Source organism: Oncorhynchus mykiss, chromosome 29 (genome assembly GCF_057628025.1).
Source record: "Oncorhynchus mykiss isolate SJ-2025 chromosome 29, ASM5762802v1, whole genome shotgun sequence".
In the NCBI taxonomy this organism is placed as follows: domain Eukaryota; kingdom Metazoa; phylum Chordata; class Actinopteri; order Salmoniformes; family Salmonidae; genus Oncorhynchus; species Oncorhynchus mykiss.
The window spans coordinates 21,115,925-21,134,184 of record NC_143050.1 but is presented as its reverse complement, the minus strand read 5'-3'; the positions used below and the strand labels follow the sequence as shown (position 1 = coordinate 21,134,184).

At 43.6% G+C, this 18,260-nt stretch overlaps 1 protein-coding gene across 2 annotated transcripts; it reads left to right on the top strand.

Annotated features, from left to right (window-relative positions):
* Positions 1 to 68: 68 nt before the first annotated feature.
* ggcx (gamma-glutamyl carboxylase) lies at positions 69 to 18,210 on the top strand. Of its 2 annotated transcripts, none has more exons than XM_036967944.2 (15): positions 69 to 1,036; positions 3,802 to 4,041; positions 4,244 to 4,402; positions 4,751 to 4,916; positions 5,054 to 5,132; positions 5,260 to 5,366; positions 7,540 to 7,703; positions 13,584 to 13,885; positions 14,335 to 14,466; positions 14,982 to 15,133; positions 15,232 to 15,401; positions 15,519 to 15,649; positions 15,838 to 15,985; positions 16,085 to 16,286; positions 16,462 to 18,210. In XM_036967944.2, exons 1-15 carry the CDS (start codon positions 1,003 to 1,005, stop codon positions 16,613 to 16,615), a joined length of 2,340 nt encoding a protein of 779 aa, XP_036823839.2. In that variant the 5' UTR covers positions 69 to 1,002; the 3' UTR covers positions 16,616 to 18,210. The 2 variants fall into 2 exon arrangements, with proteins under 2 accessions (XP_036823839.2, XP_036823840.1); XM_036967945.2 differs by lacking the exon at positions 69 to 1,036 and adding an exon at positions 3,361 to 3,452.
* Positions 18,211 to 18,260: the final 50 nt, after the last annotated feature.

The window sequence follows — 18,260 nt, the reverse complement described above, 5'->3', positions numbered from 1 at the left end:
ACGGAGTCGTCACTAGTTAACACAGCCACAAAGTCATATTAACCCCGCCTATTTCTACATGTTATGTTGTTAAACTCTCATTTTAAACCTAACCACACAGCTAATATATCTTAAATTAAGACCAAAATCACGTTTTTGTTTTCATCCATTTTTACGATATAGCCCATTTTGACATTGTGGCTGTGGAAACCGGTGCACCACGGCTCAGGTAACTTCCTCCTTAATTCAGGAGGTAAATATGTTTCTCCTAACTAAAGATCCTTGGGAAGTCCCTACCCTACCCTAAACCAACCTAAGGTCGATGTCCGAGCCCCCGCGGAAATTGAAATAACAAAATATCAGTTGAAAATAGATGTTTTTTTTGCATTGGTTATGTCTCAATCCACCGCATCGCTGGACATTTTTAAAGATTTTTCTTAACTGACTTGCCTAGTTAAAGGTTCAATATAATAAAGGAGTGTGCAAAGCTGTCAAGGCAAAGGGTGGCTACTTTGAAGAATCTCAAATATAAACACTTTTTTTGATTACTACATGATTCCATATGGGTTATTTAATAGTGAAGTCATCAAAACTATTATTCTACAATGTAGAAAATAGTACAAATTTAAGAAAAACCCTTGAATGAGTAGGTTTAGCAAACTTTTGACTGGTACTGTAAATCTATATATTTTTTGATAAATACTTTCGGTTTTGTACTCCAGCTGCATGCCTTCTACATTAGGTTATTCTCATCCCAACCGCTGGGGGCATACAATTTCCGGATTGCTACTAGGTGTAGTTTGTCTCGTGGAAAAATAACCAATAGACTCTGAGCACTGTTTCAGGTTCCCTGTCGATTTTCCAGACAACCTTCCTTAGGCTAGTACACGGACTGACACGTACCCAACGGTTCACGTGTGTTGAATATCTCATTGGGGTAGGGACAAGGAGGGGAAATTGTACTATTAGGGTGACATCCCTGTCCAAATAGTATATATTTTTTTGCATAACCGAGTTGGAAGCATGGAAGCAGGGGCGTGCGACAATGCTAATGCAGGTATGTAACAAGGGACAGCATTGTTGTTGTTTTGTAACCATTGATCAGCTCTGCTTACAGTAAATTGTTACAGGGTATATAAAGTAGTCAGCATACCCGAACCGCTTGCTTTCAAGCTGCGCTAGGGTCAGACAGCATTCGTGTATATTAAGACTATTTATTGCCTACCTCCTCACGCCATTTGCACACACTGTATATAGACTTATTTTTGTTCTATTGTGTTATTGATTGTACGCTTGTTTATGCCTTGTGTAACTGTCGCACTGCTTTGCTTTATCTTGACCAGGTCGCAATTGTAAATAAACTTGTTCAACTACCTTACCTGCTTAAATAAAGGTGAAATAAAATCAATTAAAAAGACACCAAAGGAGCCTGCTTGGAAAAGAACGTACCTCAATCCAGGGATGAGAAATGCCTTGTGTATCCCAACTGTTACACCAATAAGATTCAACAACTATTCGTTTTTAAATAAACTACCGTTTTCCTTCTTATGCTAGCAAGCAGTGGCAACCTCAGCCAGAATGGCAAATTGTGTTGAACATATACAGTGGGGAGAACAAGTATTTGATAACCTGCAAACTCGGCAGTGTTTCCTACTTACAAAGCATGTAGAGGTCTGTCATTTATCATGGGTACACTTTAAACTGTGAGACGGAATCTAAAACAAAAATCCAGAAAATCACATTGTATGATTTTTAAGCAATTAATTTGCATTTTATTGCATGACATAAGTATTTGATACATCAGAAAAGCAGAACTTAATATTTGGTACAGAAACCTTTGTTTTACAGAGATCTTATGTTTCCTGTAGTTCTTGACCAGGTTTGCACACACTGCAGCAGGGATTTTGGCCCACTCCTCTATACAGACCTTCTCCAGATCCTTCAGGTTTCGGGGCTGTCGCTGGGCAATACGGACTTTCAGCTCCCTCCAAAGATGTTCTATTGGGTTCAGGTCTGGAGACTGGCTAGGCCACTCCAGGACCTTGATGCTTCTTACGGAGCCACTCCTTAGTTGCCCTGGCTGTGTGTTTCGGGTCATTGTCATGCTGGAAGACCCAGCCACGACCCATCTTCCATGCTCTTACTGAGGGAAGGAGGTTGTTGGCCAAGATCTCGCGATACACGGCCCCATCCATCCTCCCATCAATACGGTGCAGTCGTCCTGTGCCCTTTGCAGAAAAGCATCCCCAAAGAATGACGTTTCCACCTCCATGCTTCACGGTTGGGATGGTGTTCTTGGGGTTGTACTCATCCATCTTCCTCCAAACACGGCAAGTGGAGTTTAGACCAAAAAGCTATTTTTGTCTCATCAGACCACATGACCTTCTCCCATTCCTCCTCTGGATCATCCAGATGGTCATTGGCAAACTTCAGACAGGCCTGGACATGCGCTGGCTTGAGCAGGGGGACCTTGCGTGCGCTGCAGGATTTTAATCCATGACGGCATAGTGTGTTACTAATGGTTTTCTTTGAGACTAGTCCCAGCTCTCTTCAGGTCATTGACCAGGTCCTGCCATGTAGTTCTGGGCTGATCCCTCACCTTCCTCATGATCTTTGATGCCCCACGAGGTGAGATCTTGCATGGAGCCCCAGACCGAGGGTGATTGACCGTCATCTTGAACTTCTTCCATTTTCTAATAATTGCGCCAACAGTTGTTGCCTTCTCACCAAGCTGCTTGCCTATTGTCCTGTAGCCTATCCCAGCCTTGTGCAGGTCTACAATTTTATCCCTGATGTCCTTACACCCTCTCTGGTCTTGGCCTTTGTGGAGAGGTTTGATTGTGTTGACAGGTGTCTTTTATACAGGTAACGAGTTCAAACAGGTGCAGTTAATACAGGTAATGAGTGGAGAACAGGAAGACTTCTTAAAGAAAAACTAACAGGTCTGTGAGAGCCGGAATTCTTACTGGTTGGTAGGTGATCAAATACTTGTGTCATGCAATAAAATGCAAATTAATTACTTAAAAATCATACAATGTGATTTTCTGAATTTTTGTTTTAGATTCTGTTTCTCACAGTTGAAGTGTACCTATGATAAGAATTACAGACCTCTCTCTACATGCTTTGTAAGTAGGAAAACCTGCAAAATCGTCAGTGTATCAAATACTTGTTCTCCCCACTGTATATACATTTCCATCCTTTTTTTATTGCAACAATAACAATATTACACACCAATACAGGGATATTCCTGTGAATACAAAGAAGGTGAAGCCCCCCCCCCCCCACAATTATCAAATAAAATATCAATAATCCAGGACATCATTTGATTGGCTGACACTGCCATTCAAAATGGCTGCTGTGGCTTCTGCTGCCTAGCATGAGGACTAAAATGCCCAGTCGTTCAATCTTTTCAGTTTAACAGTTAGGATAATGAGACAATTTGCGGTACAACACATTTTAGTCTCTGGATTGAGGTACGTTTTCCGAACCATATCTCGCACCAGCTCCACGGTGTCTTAATATACACAGGCATATGCTTTCCGACCCTAGTGCAGCTGTAAGTAAGCGGGTTGGATCTGCTGACTAGGTTTATAAAAACGTGAGACTGATAGATGCAATGCATCTCACGATAATCAATGTATCACCGTGATTGAATTGCAATATACACATCAGCTTATAATCAGGAACATCTAGTTCCTAATGACTTATAGTACGCTGTGGCATAAATACTGCACACATACCCATGGCATTCTTGTGAACCGTAGGGTTAAGGTGTTTCTCTGACGTGTGAATTGGTATGCATATTTTCCCATTCTCTCTTAGGTGCTCCTTTCATTGAGCAGTCCTCAGGACAGGGAGACTTGTCTGGGAGCAGTGATGAGGGAGAAGGCGCCATGGACAAGGAGACAGTACCAGCAGCAGAGAGGGCAGTGGAGACTGAGAGCATGATGAAACGGCTGTTTGGGTTTGAGAAGGAGGACCTGTCCTCCTGGCATCGCTTGGTGTGTCTCCTAAACCGCCCCACTGACCCGGCTTCTCTGGGCATTTTCCGCTTCCTGTTTGGTGAGCTCTGTCATCTCCACTAAGATTAGTTACCCTTGGTCAAAATGGCTGCAGGGTCTGGCATTTTCATTTGTGCCTGAGAATTGAATTAATCGCATTGAGTTGAGTTTCATATGCAAGTCAAATCATCTGCTGGCGGTCTTGTGCAATCTCTCTCGTTGTTCTCATCTTCTGTGTGTCTTCCCCTGTCTCTGTCCCCCAGGCATGATAATGGCTATAGACATTACACAGGAGCGAGGCCTTAGCCACCTGGACTACAAGTACCTGGATGGGGCTCCTGTGTGCCGCTTCCCTCTCTTCAGCTTCCTGCAGCCGCTGCCTCTTGATTATATGTACCTGGTCTATGTGGTGATGCTCTTTGGTAGGTCAAGTTCTGAGTCAGTGATTGGAACAGCTGCTGTATTTTGTTTCCTTTGTGCAGGTTTATGTGATAGTGTTAATATGCTTTCATCTTTTCAATGTGTGCTGAAAAGTGCCTTAGACCGAGGTCTAAGGCACTGCACCTCAGTGTTAGAGGTGTCACTACAGACCCTGGTACGATTCCAGGCTGTATCACAACCGGCCGTGATTGGGAGTCCCATAGGGCGGCGCAAAATTGGCTCAGCGTCGTCCGGGTTTGGCCGGTGTGGGCCGTCATTGTAAATAAGAATTTGTTCTTAATTGACTTGCCTAGTTAAATACTTTTTCTTTTAATTGTCTCTTTTTATAGGTGCTGTAGGAATCATGTTGGGCTGTTTCTACCGCCTTTCCTGTCTCATGTTCATATCCACGTACTGGTACATCTTCTTTTTGGACAAAACAGCTTGGAACAACCACTCTTACCTCTACGGACTCATTGGCTTCCAGCTCACATTCATGGACGCCAACAGATACTGGTGAGTTGCAGAACTTTTATGAAACCATTACTATACATTTCTTAAACGTATAACATATTTGGTTGATTGAATCTGTGTGTGGGTTTGCCTGAGTGTATGCATGCATTTAAGTACATGCAGTATATTATTATTTTCAGGTCAATAGATGGATTACGTAATCCCCAAAAAAAGAATTCCCAAGTGCCACTTTGGAACTACACTCTTCTGAGGTTTCAGGTCTGTGCCAAATTCTTTCTATTGAGTTCATATAAACTTTACTATATCAAGGGTATCTGCCTTAACATGTGCCTGATAAACTTTGAGGACACTACTATAATATATCTTTAATCTTTTTCCTTGGTAGATTTTTATAGTATACTTCATTGCTGGAATCAAGAAACTGGATGCAGACTGGGTAGAGGGATATTCCATGTCATACTTGGCACACCATTGGCTTTTTGACCCTTTCAGGTTAGTTAACATTTTTAATGACATTTTAGTAATTTAGCAGACGGTTTTATCTAGAGCAACTTACAGCAGTGAGTGCATATTTTTCCGTACTGGTGTCTCATGGGAATCGAACCCACAACCCTGGTGTTGCAAGTGCCATGCTTAGGTCCAGGTGTTTTTTTTCTCTTTCTACCCTGCATTACCATCATTTGACCTCAAGAGGCCAATAAGGCAACTTGTCACACAACCTGTAAATTGTCAAGTGTGCATTCATAGACCAGCTAACATAATTAATTTGAGAAAATGTAGACTTAAAAAAAAATTGCCTTTATTATTCACTATAGAAAAAACAAATGCTGAGGATATGGCTTTTCCAAGCGCCAACACTCCAAAAAGTAGACAATCCCAAAATGTGTGCATTCATTAACACACGTAAAGAACGGAGGCGCAGAATGGTAAAACAAACAAAGCATCTCCATAATAACGGACGAATCCACTGACAAGACTGATATGGTCATATTTCCAAGGAGAACTGGGTGAAGGCGTTCGTTATTCTAGCTAATATAGTATATTTACTTGAACTATTCAAGTTTCAATATTATTCTGAGTAACTGCGCATTCACATGCGCTTTGTAGAGTATGAGAAGCGTATCTCCATACACTGCATTCAAGAGTTGGGTTATTTCTGTAACTAATAAAAATAGGCTAGACATTTGTTCTGAAAATAGTCAACATTTTCCCCTATCAAACCCATATGTTAAGAACTGACAACGAATACATTGTGAAATATGTGTTAATTGATGTTGGCTTGTTATTACGTAAGGATGAGACTGTCGCTATATCCTCCACAACCGTCGACGGTAGAAGCATTCTTAATCAAATGCTAAATTGCAAGTTTTGTAGAATATATTGTCTGCAGAGTGCCCCAGCGGGGTATTGGCATACTTTAAAACTTTTTTAAGCGATATTCTGATATGGAATTTATATTTTCTGGTTGGATTCATAGCCCCCTTTTTAGCTGTACTAATTGCCCCACTTTTATAACCTCTGATCAGGGATTGAGTCTGTTACGCACGCCTCTTGGTGGAGGGAACGCAACACCCCGCTACAACTCAACTCCCTGTGGAGTGAAAGAGGTATGGGATTGTAGGTGCGGGTAAGGATGACACGGTAATGTGGGGAAAAGGGTCTGGATGGAACCCAAAGAAAGTTAGAGCCCCCTCTCCTACCTACCCACTACTTATCTATTCTTAACACGCTAACCAAAATACAAGGGGGTGGTCCGCCCAGGTCTTACCCAGTGTGCACAGACGGAGTACATACTATGGGTATATGTATGCCCGCAGGCCTCTTGCCTAAGCACTCCCAAGGTGCCTTCCCCTTCCCCCTGGGAACAAATTAAACAGAATAATACAAACTTATAGTGAACAATTTCAATAATGAAAAACACTGAGTCCTATTGGCACACGCATACCTCAGCAGTAGCAGCTACAAAATACTTTCAACAAAACTGTCTCTGAACAACAAACAACACAGAACATCCAAGAAGCTCTCTTTCTCCTAAATGGAACACCGGCTTTTTAAGCTGCAGAAGGAGTTGTTAATTGCAGACAGCTGTATCTCCTGACGAGAGGGCGGGGTCAGAGCTCCAATCTGCAATGGTGCCGACCAATCAGCTGCTTGGGGGAATCCAGGAAGCCATTTCCTGAAATATACATATACACAACACAGAAACTGGGAAACGTAACAGAGAGGATCAGTTTGAGCAAAGTGAAGTGTAGAATCACTGATCTACAAATAGTAGTCCCTGCCAAATAGTAGGCTTTGTGCAATTAAGATTCGTATGCCACTCTTCCCCTGGTTTAGGACGAACAACCAGACATTGATTGAATGATTGATTGGAGATAGCTTGTGTCAATTAAATTACATTTCAAAGGATTTTCTGCCTGCAGCAAACCTAGTGGATAATACTGGGGAAATAGTGGTCAAAGAAAACCCTCACAAAATATAACTAAAACGCCTGGCCCTAGCCATGCTCTACTAGCTGACCCACACTGGACCACACAGATGGTATTTGTCAGACTTCAATACAGATGTATTGAGGGCCAAGCGCCCTCATATTTTGGAACAGCTTATATAAAACTGCCCCATGTGGGATTGTATGGATTTCTTACCCTTTGCGTCTGTCCCACAGGATGATTCTGCCTAATGAAATGGTGAGTCTGCTGGTGGTCCATGGAGGTGGTCTTTGTCTGGACCTGTCTGCCGGCTATCTGCTGTTTTTCGATGCCACGCGCCCTTTTGGCATTTTCTTTGTCAGCTACTTCCACTGCATGAACTCTCAACTCTTCAGCATCGGTGAGTCTTTTCAGTCATCATAATGAGAATATCAAATGTTACTGAATTACAGAAGCTACAAAGTTCAACACTTTGTATATAGAGTCCATTGTACTCTGGGATGATGTCCCATTTTGAATAGTTGCTTGTAATTGTGGTGCAGGTAGCCTAGTGGTTTGAACATTGGGCCAGTAACCGAAAGGTTACTGGATTGAATCCCCGAGCTGACAAGGTAAAAATCTGTCGTTCTGCCCCTGAGCAAAGCCGTAAACCCACTGTTTCCCGGGCGCCGAAGACGTGGATGCCGATTATGGCAGCCCCCGCACCTCTCTGATTCAGAGGGGTTGGGTTAAATGTAGAAGACACATTTCAGTTGAATGCATTCAGTTGTACAACTGACTAGTGTGAGTGCAAGATTATGTTATAATACTTTTATTGCATCAAATGTTTGTTTTATGCAACAGAATAGAGTATTTTGTTAACTATTGGGTGTGTGTTCTACTAAGTATGGGCCTCTAGGAGATAACACTGACAGGAGATTTACGATGTCTTTTAAAACCCAAAGAGCATTCCAGAGCATGAGTTAATGTTTCTGTTCCATACCAGGGAGAGATGGTTCCAGTTTGGAGTCAGAGGGCCAGACACTGGTCTATACAATGAAAACTGTTAATACAGCAGTACCTATAATACATAGCAGACAGTATCTTTCATACAAATCTTACCCTTGTGACCCATTCTATATATCTGTTGTTCGTCATGTAGGTTGAAAGGGGTGTATCTTGGCTATAAAATACCTTTAGTACTTTTGTCTCGGGGCTCTCACCGTGAATCGTTGACCAGCCATCATTATCGTAGAGCACTCAATCGATTCACTTTGTTTTATTTGTTTTTTATTTGACCTTTATTTAACCAGGTAGGCTAGTTGAGAACAAGCTCTCATTTTCAACAGCGACCTGGCCAAGATAAAGCAAAGCAGTGCGACACAAACAAAAACACAGAGTTACACATGGAATAAACAAACATGCAGTCAATAACACAATAGGGGAAAAAAGTCTATATACAGTGTGTGCAAATGAGGTAAGATAAGGGAGGTAAGGCAATAAATAGGCCATAGTGGCAAAATAATTACAATTTAGCAATTAAACACTGGAGTGATAGATGTGCAGAAGATGAATGTGCAAGTAGAGATACTGGGGTGCAAAGGAGCAAAAATAAATAACAGGATGGGCTATTTACATATGGGCTGTGTACAGGTGCAGGGATCTGTGAGCTGCTCTGACAGCTGGTGCTTAAAGTTAGTGAGGGAGATGTGAGTCTCCAGCTTCAGTGATTTTTGCAAATTCGTTCCAGTCATTGGCAGCAGAGAACTGGAATGAAAGGCGGCCGAAGAGGTTTTGGCTTTGGGGGTGACCAGTGAAATATACCTGCTGGAGCGCGTGCTGCTATGCTGACCAGTGAGCTGAGAAGGTGGGGCTTTACTTAGCAGAGACTTATAGATGACCTGGAGCCAGTGGGATTGGCGACGAATATGAAGCGAGGGCCAGCCAACGAGATCATACAGGTCGCAGTGGTGGGTAGTATATAGGGCTTTGGTGACAAAACGGATGGCACTGTGATAGACTGCATCCAATTTGCTGAGTAGAGTGTTGGAGGCTATTTTGTAAATGACAGTTTAGTCTAACCAGACACCTAGGGTATTTGTAGTTGTCCACATATTCTAAGTCAGAACCGTCCAGAGTAGTGATGCTGCATGGGCGGGCGAGTGCGGGAAGCGATCGGTTGAAGAGCATGCATTTAGTTTTACTTGCATTTAAGAGCAGTTGGAGGCCACGGAAGGAGAGTTGTATGGCATTGAAGCTCATCTGGAGGTTAGTTAACAGTGTCCAAAGAAGGGTCAGAAGTATCCAGAATGGTGTCGTCTGCATAGAGGTGGATCAGAGAATCACCAGCAGCAAGAGAAACATCATTGATGTATACAGAGAAGAGTCGGCCTGAGAATTGAACCCTGTGGCACCCCCATAGAGACTGCCAGAGGTCCGGACAACAGGCCCTCCGATTTGACACACTGAACTCTGTCTGAGAAGTAGTTGGTGAACCAAGCGAGGAAGTCATTTGAGAAACCAAGGCTGTTGAGTCTGCCGATAAGAATGTGGTGATTGACAGAGTCGAAAGCCTTGGCCAGGTTGATGAATACAGCTGCAGTGTTGTCTCTTAAGAACAGATATAGCCCCTGGTTCACTCCAGACCTGACTGCCCTCGACCAGCACAAAAACATCCTGTGGCGGACTGCACTAACATCGAACAGTCCCCGCGATATGCAACTGTTCAGGGAAGTCAGGAACCAATACACACAGTCAGTCAGGAAAGCTAAAGCCAACTTCTTCAGGCAGAAGTTTGCATCCTGTAGCTCCAACTCCAAAAAGTTCTGGGACACTGTGAAGTCCATGGAGAACAAGAGCACCTCCTCACAGCTGCCCACTGCACTAGGGCTAGGTAACACGGTCACCACCGATAAATCCATGATTATCGAAAACTTCAACAAGCATTTCTCAACGGCTGGCCATGCCTTCCGCCTGGCTACTCCAACCTCGTCCAACAGCCCCCCCCCCCCCCGCAGCTACTCGCCCAAGCCTCTCCAGGTTCTCCTTTACCCAAATCCAGATAGCAGATGTTCTGAAAGAGCTGCAAAACCTGGACCCGTACAAATCAGCTGGGCTTGACAATCTGGACCCTCTATTCCTGAAACTATCCGCCGCCATTGTCGCAACCCCTATTACCAGCCTGTTCAACCTCTCTTTCATATCGTCTGAGATCCCCAAGGATTGGAAAGCTGCCGCAGTCATCCCCCTCTTCAAAGGGGGCGACACCCTGGACCCAAACTGTTACAGACCAATATCCATCCTGCCCTGCCTATCTAAGGTCTTCGAAAGCCAAGTCAACAAACAGATCACTGACCATCTTGAATCCCACCGTACCTTCTCCGCTGTGCAATCTGGTTTCCGAGCCGGTCACGGGTGTACCTCAGCCACGCTCAAGGTACTAAACGATATCATAACCGCCATCGATAAAAGACAGTACTGTGCAGCCGTCTTCATAGACCTTGCCAAGGCTTTCGACTCTGTCAATCACCGTATTCTTATCGGCAGACTCAGTAGCCTCGGTTTTTCGGATGACTGCCTTGCCTGGTTCACCAATTACTTTGCAGACAGAGTTCAGTGTGTCAAATCGGAGGGCATGCTGTCCGGTCCTCTGGCAGTCTCTATGGGGGTGCCACAGGGTTCAATTCTCGGGCCGACTCTTTTCTCTGTATATATCAATGATGTTTCTCATGCTGCGGGCGATTCCCTGATCCACCTCTACGCAGACGACACCATTCTATATACTTCCGGCCCGTCCTTGGACACTGTGCTATCTAACCTCCAAACGAGCTTCAATGCCATACAGCACTCCTTCCGTGGCCTCCAACTGCTCTTAAACGCTAGTAAAACCAAATGCATGCTTTTCAACCGTTCGCTGCCTGCACCCGCACGCCTGACCAGCATCACCACCCTGGATGGTTCCGACCTTGAATATGTGGACATCTATAAGTACCTAGGTGTCTGGCTAGACTCTAAACTCTCCTTCCAGACCCATATCAAACATCTCCAATCGAAAATCAAATCAAGAGTCGGCTTTCTATTCCGCAACAAAGCCTCCTTCACTCACGCCGCCAAACTTACCCTAGTAAAACTGACTATCCTACCGATCCTCGACTTCGGCGACGTCATCTACAAAATTGCTTCCAACACTCTACTCAGCAAACTGGATGCAATTTATCACAGTGCCATCCGTTTTGTCACTAAAGCACCTTATACCACCCACCACTGCGACTTGTATGCTCTAGTCGGCTGGCCCTCGCTACATATTCGTCGCCAGACCCACTGGCTCCAGGTCATCTACAAGTCCATGCTAGGTAAAGCTCCGCCTTATCTCAGTTCACTGGTTACGATGGCAACACCCATCCGTAGCACGCGCTCCAGCAGGTGTATCTCACTGATCATCCCTAAAGCCAACACCTCATTTGGCCGCCTTTCGTTCCAGTTCTCTGCTGCCTGTGATTGGAACGAATTGCAAAAATCGCTGAAGTTGGAGACTTTTATCTCCCTCACCAACTTCAAACATCTGCTATCTGAGCAGCTAACCGATCGCTGCAGCTGTACATAGTCTATTGGTAAATAGCCCACCCATTTTCACCTACCTCATCCCCATACTGTTTTTATTTATTTATTTTTCTGCTCTTTTGCACACCAATATCTCTATCTCTACCTTTACATAACCATCTGATCATTTATCACGCCAGTGTTAATCTGCATAATTGTAATTATTTGCCTACCTTCTCATGCCTTTTGCACACAATGTACATATAGACTCCCCTTTTTTCTACTGTGTTATTGACTTGTTAATTGTTTACTCCATGTGTAACTCTGTGTTGTCTGTTCACACTGCTATGCCTTATCTTGGCCAGGTCGCAGTTGCAAATGAGAACTTGTTCTCAACTAGCCTACCTGGTTAAATAAAGGTGAAATAAAAATTTTAAAAAAATCGATGGCGGTTATGATATCGTTTGTTAACTTGTTTTTCGAAGACCTTAGTAAGGCAGGGTAGGATAGATATAGGTCTGTAGCAGTTTGGGTCTGGAGTGTCACCCCCTTTGAAGAGTTGGATGACCGCGGAAGCTTTCCAATCTTCGGGGATCTCAGACGATATGAAAGAGAGGTTGAACAGGCTAGTAATAGGGGTTGCAACAATTTCGACTGATAATTTTAGAGAATTATCAACTTTATATGAAGGTCCAGATTGTCTAGCCATGCTGATTTGTAGGGGTCCAGATTTTGCAGCTCTTTCAGAACATCAGCTATCTGAATTTGAGTGAAGGAGAAATGGGGAGGCTTGGGCATGTTGCTGTGGGGGGTGCAGGGCTGTTGACCAGGGTATGGGTGGCCAGGTGGAAAGCATGGCCAGCCGTAGAAAGATTTATTTTTGAAATTCTCAAATATTGTGGATTTATTGGTGGTGACAGTGTTTCCTAGCCTCAGTGCAGTGGGCAGCTGGGAGGAGGTGTTCTTATTCTCCATGGACTTTAGTGTCCCAGAACTTTTGGGAGTTTGTGCTACAGGATGCAAATTTCTGTTTGAAAGCCTTTGCTTTCCTAACTGTGTGTATTGATTCCTAACTTCCCTGAAAAGTTGCATATCGCGGGGGCTGTTCGATGCTAATGCCGTACGCCACAGGATGTTTTTATGCTGGTCAAGGGCAGTCGGGTCTGAAGTGAACCACGGGGTATATCTGTTCCTGGTTTTACATTTTTTTGAATGGGGCACGCTTATTTAAGATTGAGGAAATCACTTTTAAAGAATAACCAGGCATCTTCTACCGACGGAATGAGGTCAATATCCTTCCAGGATACCCGGGCCAGGTCGATTAGAAACTTTAGGGAGCGTTTGACAGTGATGAGAATTCAGACACGGCTAGGACATCCGGGTTGGCAGAGTGTGCTAAAGCAGTGAATAAATGTGTGCGTTGTATTGACCTGCTCCCTTATTAATAAGTGATTTAAAGATTTAGTGTAAGTATAACTCTGACTTGTGTGATAAATTTGTCTCTCCTCATTTGATAGTAAAGAAATCAACCACCACACTAGGTATCCCCCGTTCCTTTCCCATTATCATTAGAGGATTCCATTGATAAGGAAATAAGATTCATTTTCGCTTGTACTGAGGGCAACATAATGCATGCAGACAGACTCCTGTGGCCCAGAGAGCATTTTCAAAGCAATCTTTTCTATAATGATCCACTATTTAAGTTAATCTATAACCACCTATTGATCACAAATGCTACTATTTTCCTATATTTTATCTCCAGGTATGTTTGCCTACACTATGCTGGCCACGAGTCCTCTCTTCTGCTACCCTGACTGGCCCAGGCACTTTTTTGCCCGCTTCCCGGAGATCCTCAGGCCCGTGCTGCCGCTCACATCTCCTCCCCCACAGCCCAGCACCTCCTGTGTTTACCCAGTGACCCAGCACACATCTACGGGACTACAGGACTTGTCCCCCGCCCCCAAGGCCTCCAAAACACGGTTTAAACACAAGCTGGCAACCCTGTTCACCATTCTGTACCTGGCTGAACAGTTCTTCCTGCCTTACTCTCACTTCATCACACAGGTACTCCTGTAGAAATGGAATATGAGTTTACAGTGACAAACTTCTTCGAATCCTTTCCATGTATTGAATCAAGAAATCAGCAGCATTTGATTTGAATGCCTTGATTTAAATGTCAGTTGTGAGTCACTGGGTGTACGGCTGTCAGCTAAAGTTATTTCCCAACAGTACAGATTACCAGAATAATTGCTCAATCAGTGTCAACACTGCTATCAGTCTGCAGTAAACAGTAGTGTAAACTAGCTTGAGTCAGCAGAACGGTGGGGGTTGCAGAGGGGTGTGGAAAGAGGCTTTGCATTAGTAAATACTGGTCCATACATCCTGCTGTCCTGATCTGGAATGCAGTTTTGTGATTGATTGGCAAAAAAAGTGATATAATACTGTAACATTTGATATTCCTTTAAAAAAACTTTTTTTTGTACAAATGTCTAGCTTTTTTCTTTTTGACCTAGGGCTATAACAACTGGACCAATGGCCTGTATGGGTACTCCTGGGATATGATGGTTCACTCCCGATCCCACCAGCATGTCAAGATCACCTACAAAGATGGAAAAACAGGAGATGTCGGATACCTCAACCCTGGGGTGAGCCATTGAACAATATATCAAATATAAAATCAGACTCATAGGAAGGGTTAGAAAGCATGTGGAAAAAGGGAGGAAATTTGGGAGACATGGGGAATGTGACATTAGGGATAATAAGCTCAAGTCGATTATATTAACCATTCAACATTCCAACTAAACAATAAAAGCGTGTTTGGTCCCACTTTAAATGAACTACAGCATACCGAACTTCATCATAAGCCTACATACAGTAGGACATTAGCGATATGAACATGCCGGGAATAGAGGTTGTTCAGAAAACCTAACATATTGGGAATGGGGGTGGCTCGTAATGTTCATTAATTGACTTAAAATGTATCAAACCTTTAATAGAAAAAATGGATTGTATATTTACATCTTATAATTGAATTAACTTATCTGTGACTATCTGGGAGAAGGAGGATCTGAGTACCTCATACTGCAAAACTTTTTAAAGGTGGTATGACTAGTTCCATAAAGGTGAAGCAAAGTGAAATTGTTCTGTGGCGCACCTGTAGGTGTTCACTCAGAGTCGGCGGTGGAAGGACCATGGGGACATGCTGAAGCAGTATGCCACCTGCCTGAGCCGCCACCTGCCTCACTACAACATCTCTGATCCAGAGATTTACTTTGACATCTGGGTGTCCATCAATGAACGCTTCCAACAACGGTACTACATAGCCTTTTTGTGATCTCTTACATCCTCCACATAGATAGAAATGTTATTCGCTGGACAGTTTGGTCTTGAATTCTCTTTCCATCCATTAGTATCTTTGACCCCCGTGTGAACATTGTGAAGGCAGACTGGTCACCATTCCGTCCAAATCCCTGGCTCATGCCTCTGCTGGTGGACCTCTCTCCCTGGAGGACCAAGTTCCAGGAGATCGAGGGCTCGTTGGACAACCAGACAGAGATAGTCTTCATCGCAGACTTCCCAGGTTTGGGGTCTCTCCCTCATTGTCTTCAATTGAGAATATTTCATATGGGGATCACTGATTCATCATTCAAAGTCCATTTCAATCTAGCTCAAATGTGTTGGTTAATTTTTCCTTTAGGTCTCCTTCTAGAGAACTATGTCAGTGAGGACCTGGGCAACACCAGTGTTCAGGTGCTGCAGGGCCAGCTGAATGTTGAGATAGTGGATGAGAAAAAGAACTACACGCTCCAACCTGGAGAGCAGAAGCAGGTATAATCCCTCTTCAACCTACCTGCTTCAGCCAGCCTGTAATGACACCCTTCACCTGGATGACAGCTGTACTGTAGTCATCATCATGGGCTGAAACTTACTGTTAAACATAAGGTTCACATTCCAGTTGCCATGGTGTGGCTAGGAGTACTCATTGTGTGTGTGTGTGTGTGTGTGTGCGAGAACAGCTTCCTGCAGGGGCCTACCATAAGGTGTACACAGTGTCTGAGGGGCCGTCCTGCTACATGTACATCTACGTCAACACCACAGAGGCAGCGCTACAGAGGAACTTCACTAAGCTGTTTGAACTGCAGGAGAGGGTCCGCAACGGAACAGGTCAGGTCTTAAATATACACACGGCAGGAATTAACACATACAACAGGAACCATCACACTTGATGGCAGTGATGAGCCAACACAGCGTTTCGCCCCACAGAAACGGAACCCCTCCCTCCAGAGCTCCAGTCGCTCATCACTGGAGAAAATGAGGGGTCAGAAGCCAATGTGATGGATCCCGTTGTTCAGCTATTCCTACGGCGACAGCGGAGGATGAAAGAAGTGAAGAAGCGCAGAGAAGCCAATGTGTGCGAAAGGCTGAACCGGTTTACTGTGAAAAAGTACTACATGTTGCGTCGAGCGTGAGTGTTGTTTTCAGTGCAACTACCAAAACTCATGACAACCATGTGATTCCTCCAGTTTCCACGTGTATCCTGCAGTGGCTTGGTTTAACGTAGACATTCGCTTTGTAGGAGTAAATGTCATAGACTAAATATAAGGCACATGAGTTTGAGTATATCATGCTCTGTGTTGTAGGTTCCTGATGACAGCCATTGCAATGCGTAACCTGGCGGTGGGCCTCCCTCCTCTGGAGCAGCTGACCAGGGAAGTGGCCTTCGCGAACATGAAGGAACCAGAGACTGAGGCCAGCCAGGACCTCAAGGATGAAGTGGGCCACGATGAGCTCTAGGAGTGTGTAAAATCATTTTTATATGAATGTGCTTGAATAACAGAAGGCGCTAGACTGTTACTATACTAGGTACACCAACCCAGTAATCAAACAAAGGATTTTCATTTGAATGGTTTTGAACATTTGGAAATATGAAAGAGAAATTACTTTAATTGTTTGGGGAGAGGTGGGGTAAAGGCTGCATTGTATTTGAAAATATGTTATAAAATATGCAGGGGCATGTTTCTGATTGATTTGTCTTATGACTGATCTTGCAGTTTAACTGAAAATACATTCCTAGGTTGTTCAAGATCACATTGTTCTTTTTGGTCTTATTTTGATATTGCCATAAGTATTATAATTGAAAATCCAACATGCACCTTCACAAAATGTATGTTTTTTTTCTATCCCTAACTTTAATGAGGTCATTTTTTTTTTAGACTGACTCCAGTTGTGAAAAGTGGTGATCAACTTTATATGCTACAGGTAACTGCCAAAATAAAGGAAACACCATTTTAAAACCCCCTAAGGTCGATGTCCGTGCCCCTGCTGAAATCTAACTGGCATAATAAAACGTCTCCATAAAAATGTGTCAGTCAGTTTAAGCTAGAGATTTGTTGTGTCTCAAGCCACCGCATCCAGGTGACAGCGTTAGAGCGGTGTTTGTCAGACCATGAGACATCCTGAAACATTCTCACACGAGTCTTGGGACTTCTGTCTGTGGCGTCTGACTAGTTTGGGCTACACACACTAATATAACCCCTCTGTGTTAAGTTGAGACTCTCACGTACATGTCGCTCAGAAGACTCATCTGAAGGTCCCCCGGTACCAGTAGAAAGAATATGGATGTGCAGTATATATGAAGACTGTTCAGTGACAAATAAGGGGTTAAGTACACCCCCCCCCCCCCAAAAAAAATCCTGATTTTTATCTCTCAGATATAGGATACACCCTTTTAGAGTTTTATTTGGGGGAAATTGTTCCATGTAGTGAATCTGTTATTCATTGCGTTTGTATGGGCTAATCAAAAGGCCAAATCAAGGCCAAATCAAAATCACAAAATGATGCTTTGACTCTTATAGGTTAATAGGGTGTTGGGCCACCACGAGCCAGAACCGATTCAATGCACCTTGGCATAGATTCTACATGCGTCTGGAACTCATGTTGGAGGGAGGCGACTCCATTCTTCGAGAAGTTGTCTCTGGCACTGCTCCAGAATCTAAGTGTTCAACCTGGTTGAGATTTGGTGACTGAGATGGCCATGGAATATGGTTTACATAAATGTCATGCTCATCAAACCAGTTGGTGATCACTCATATCCTGTGGATGGGGGCATTGTCATCCATTCGGAGCATAGCCACGGTAACCAAAATAGCTTGCCCAGCATTTTTATACATGATGGGATGATTTTTGCTTAATTAACTCAGGAACCACACCTGTGTGAAAGCCCCTGCTTTCAATATACTTTCACTCATTTACTCGAGTTTCCATTATTTTGGCTCTTACCTGTAGCTTTACTTTGAGGCCAAATTATGAACATTGTTAAACATTGTCACCATTTGCATTCCAAAATGCAGTTGGTACTTTTCAAATAAAGAGCCTGAACATGAAATAAATGGCATTCTCAGTGTTTGAACTTAAAAGCTCATGACCATGCATGTTTCAG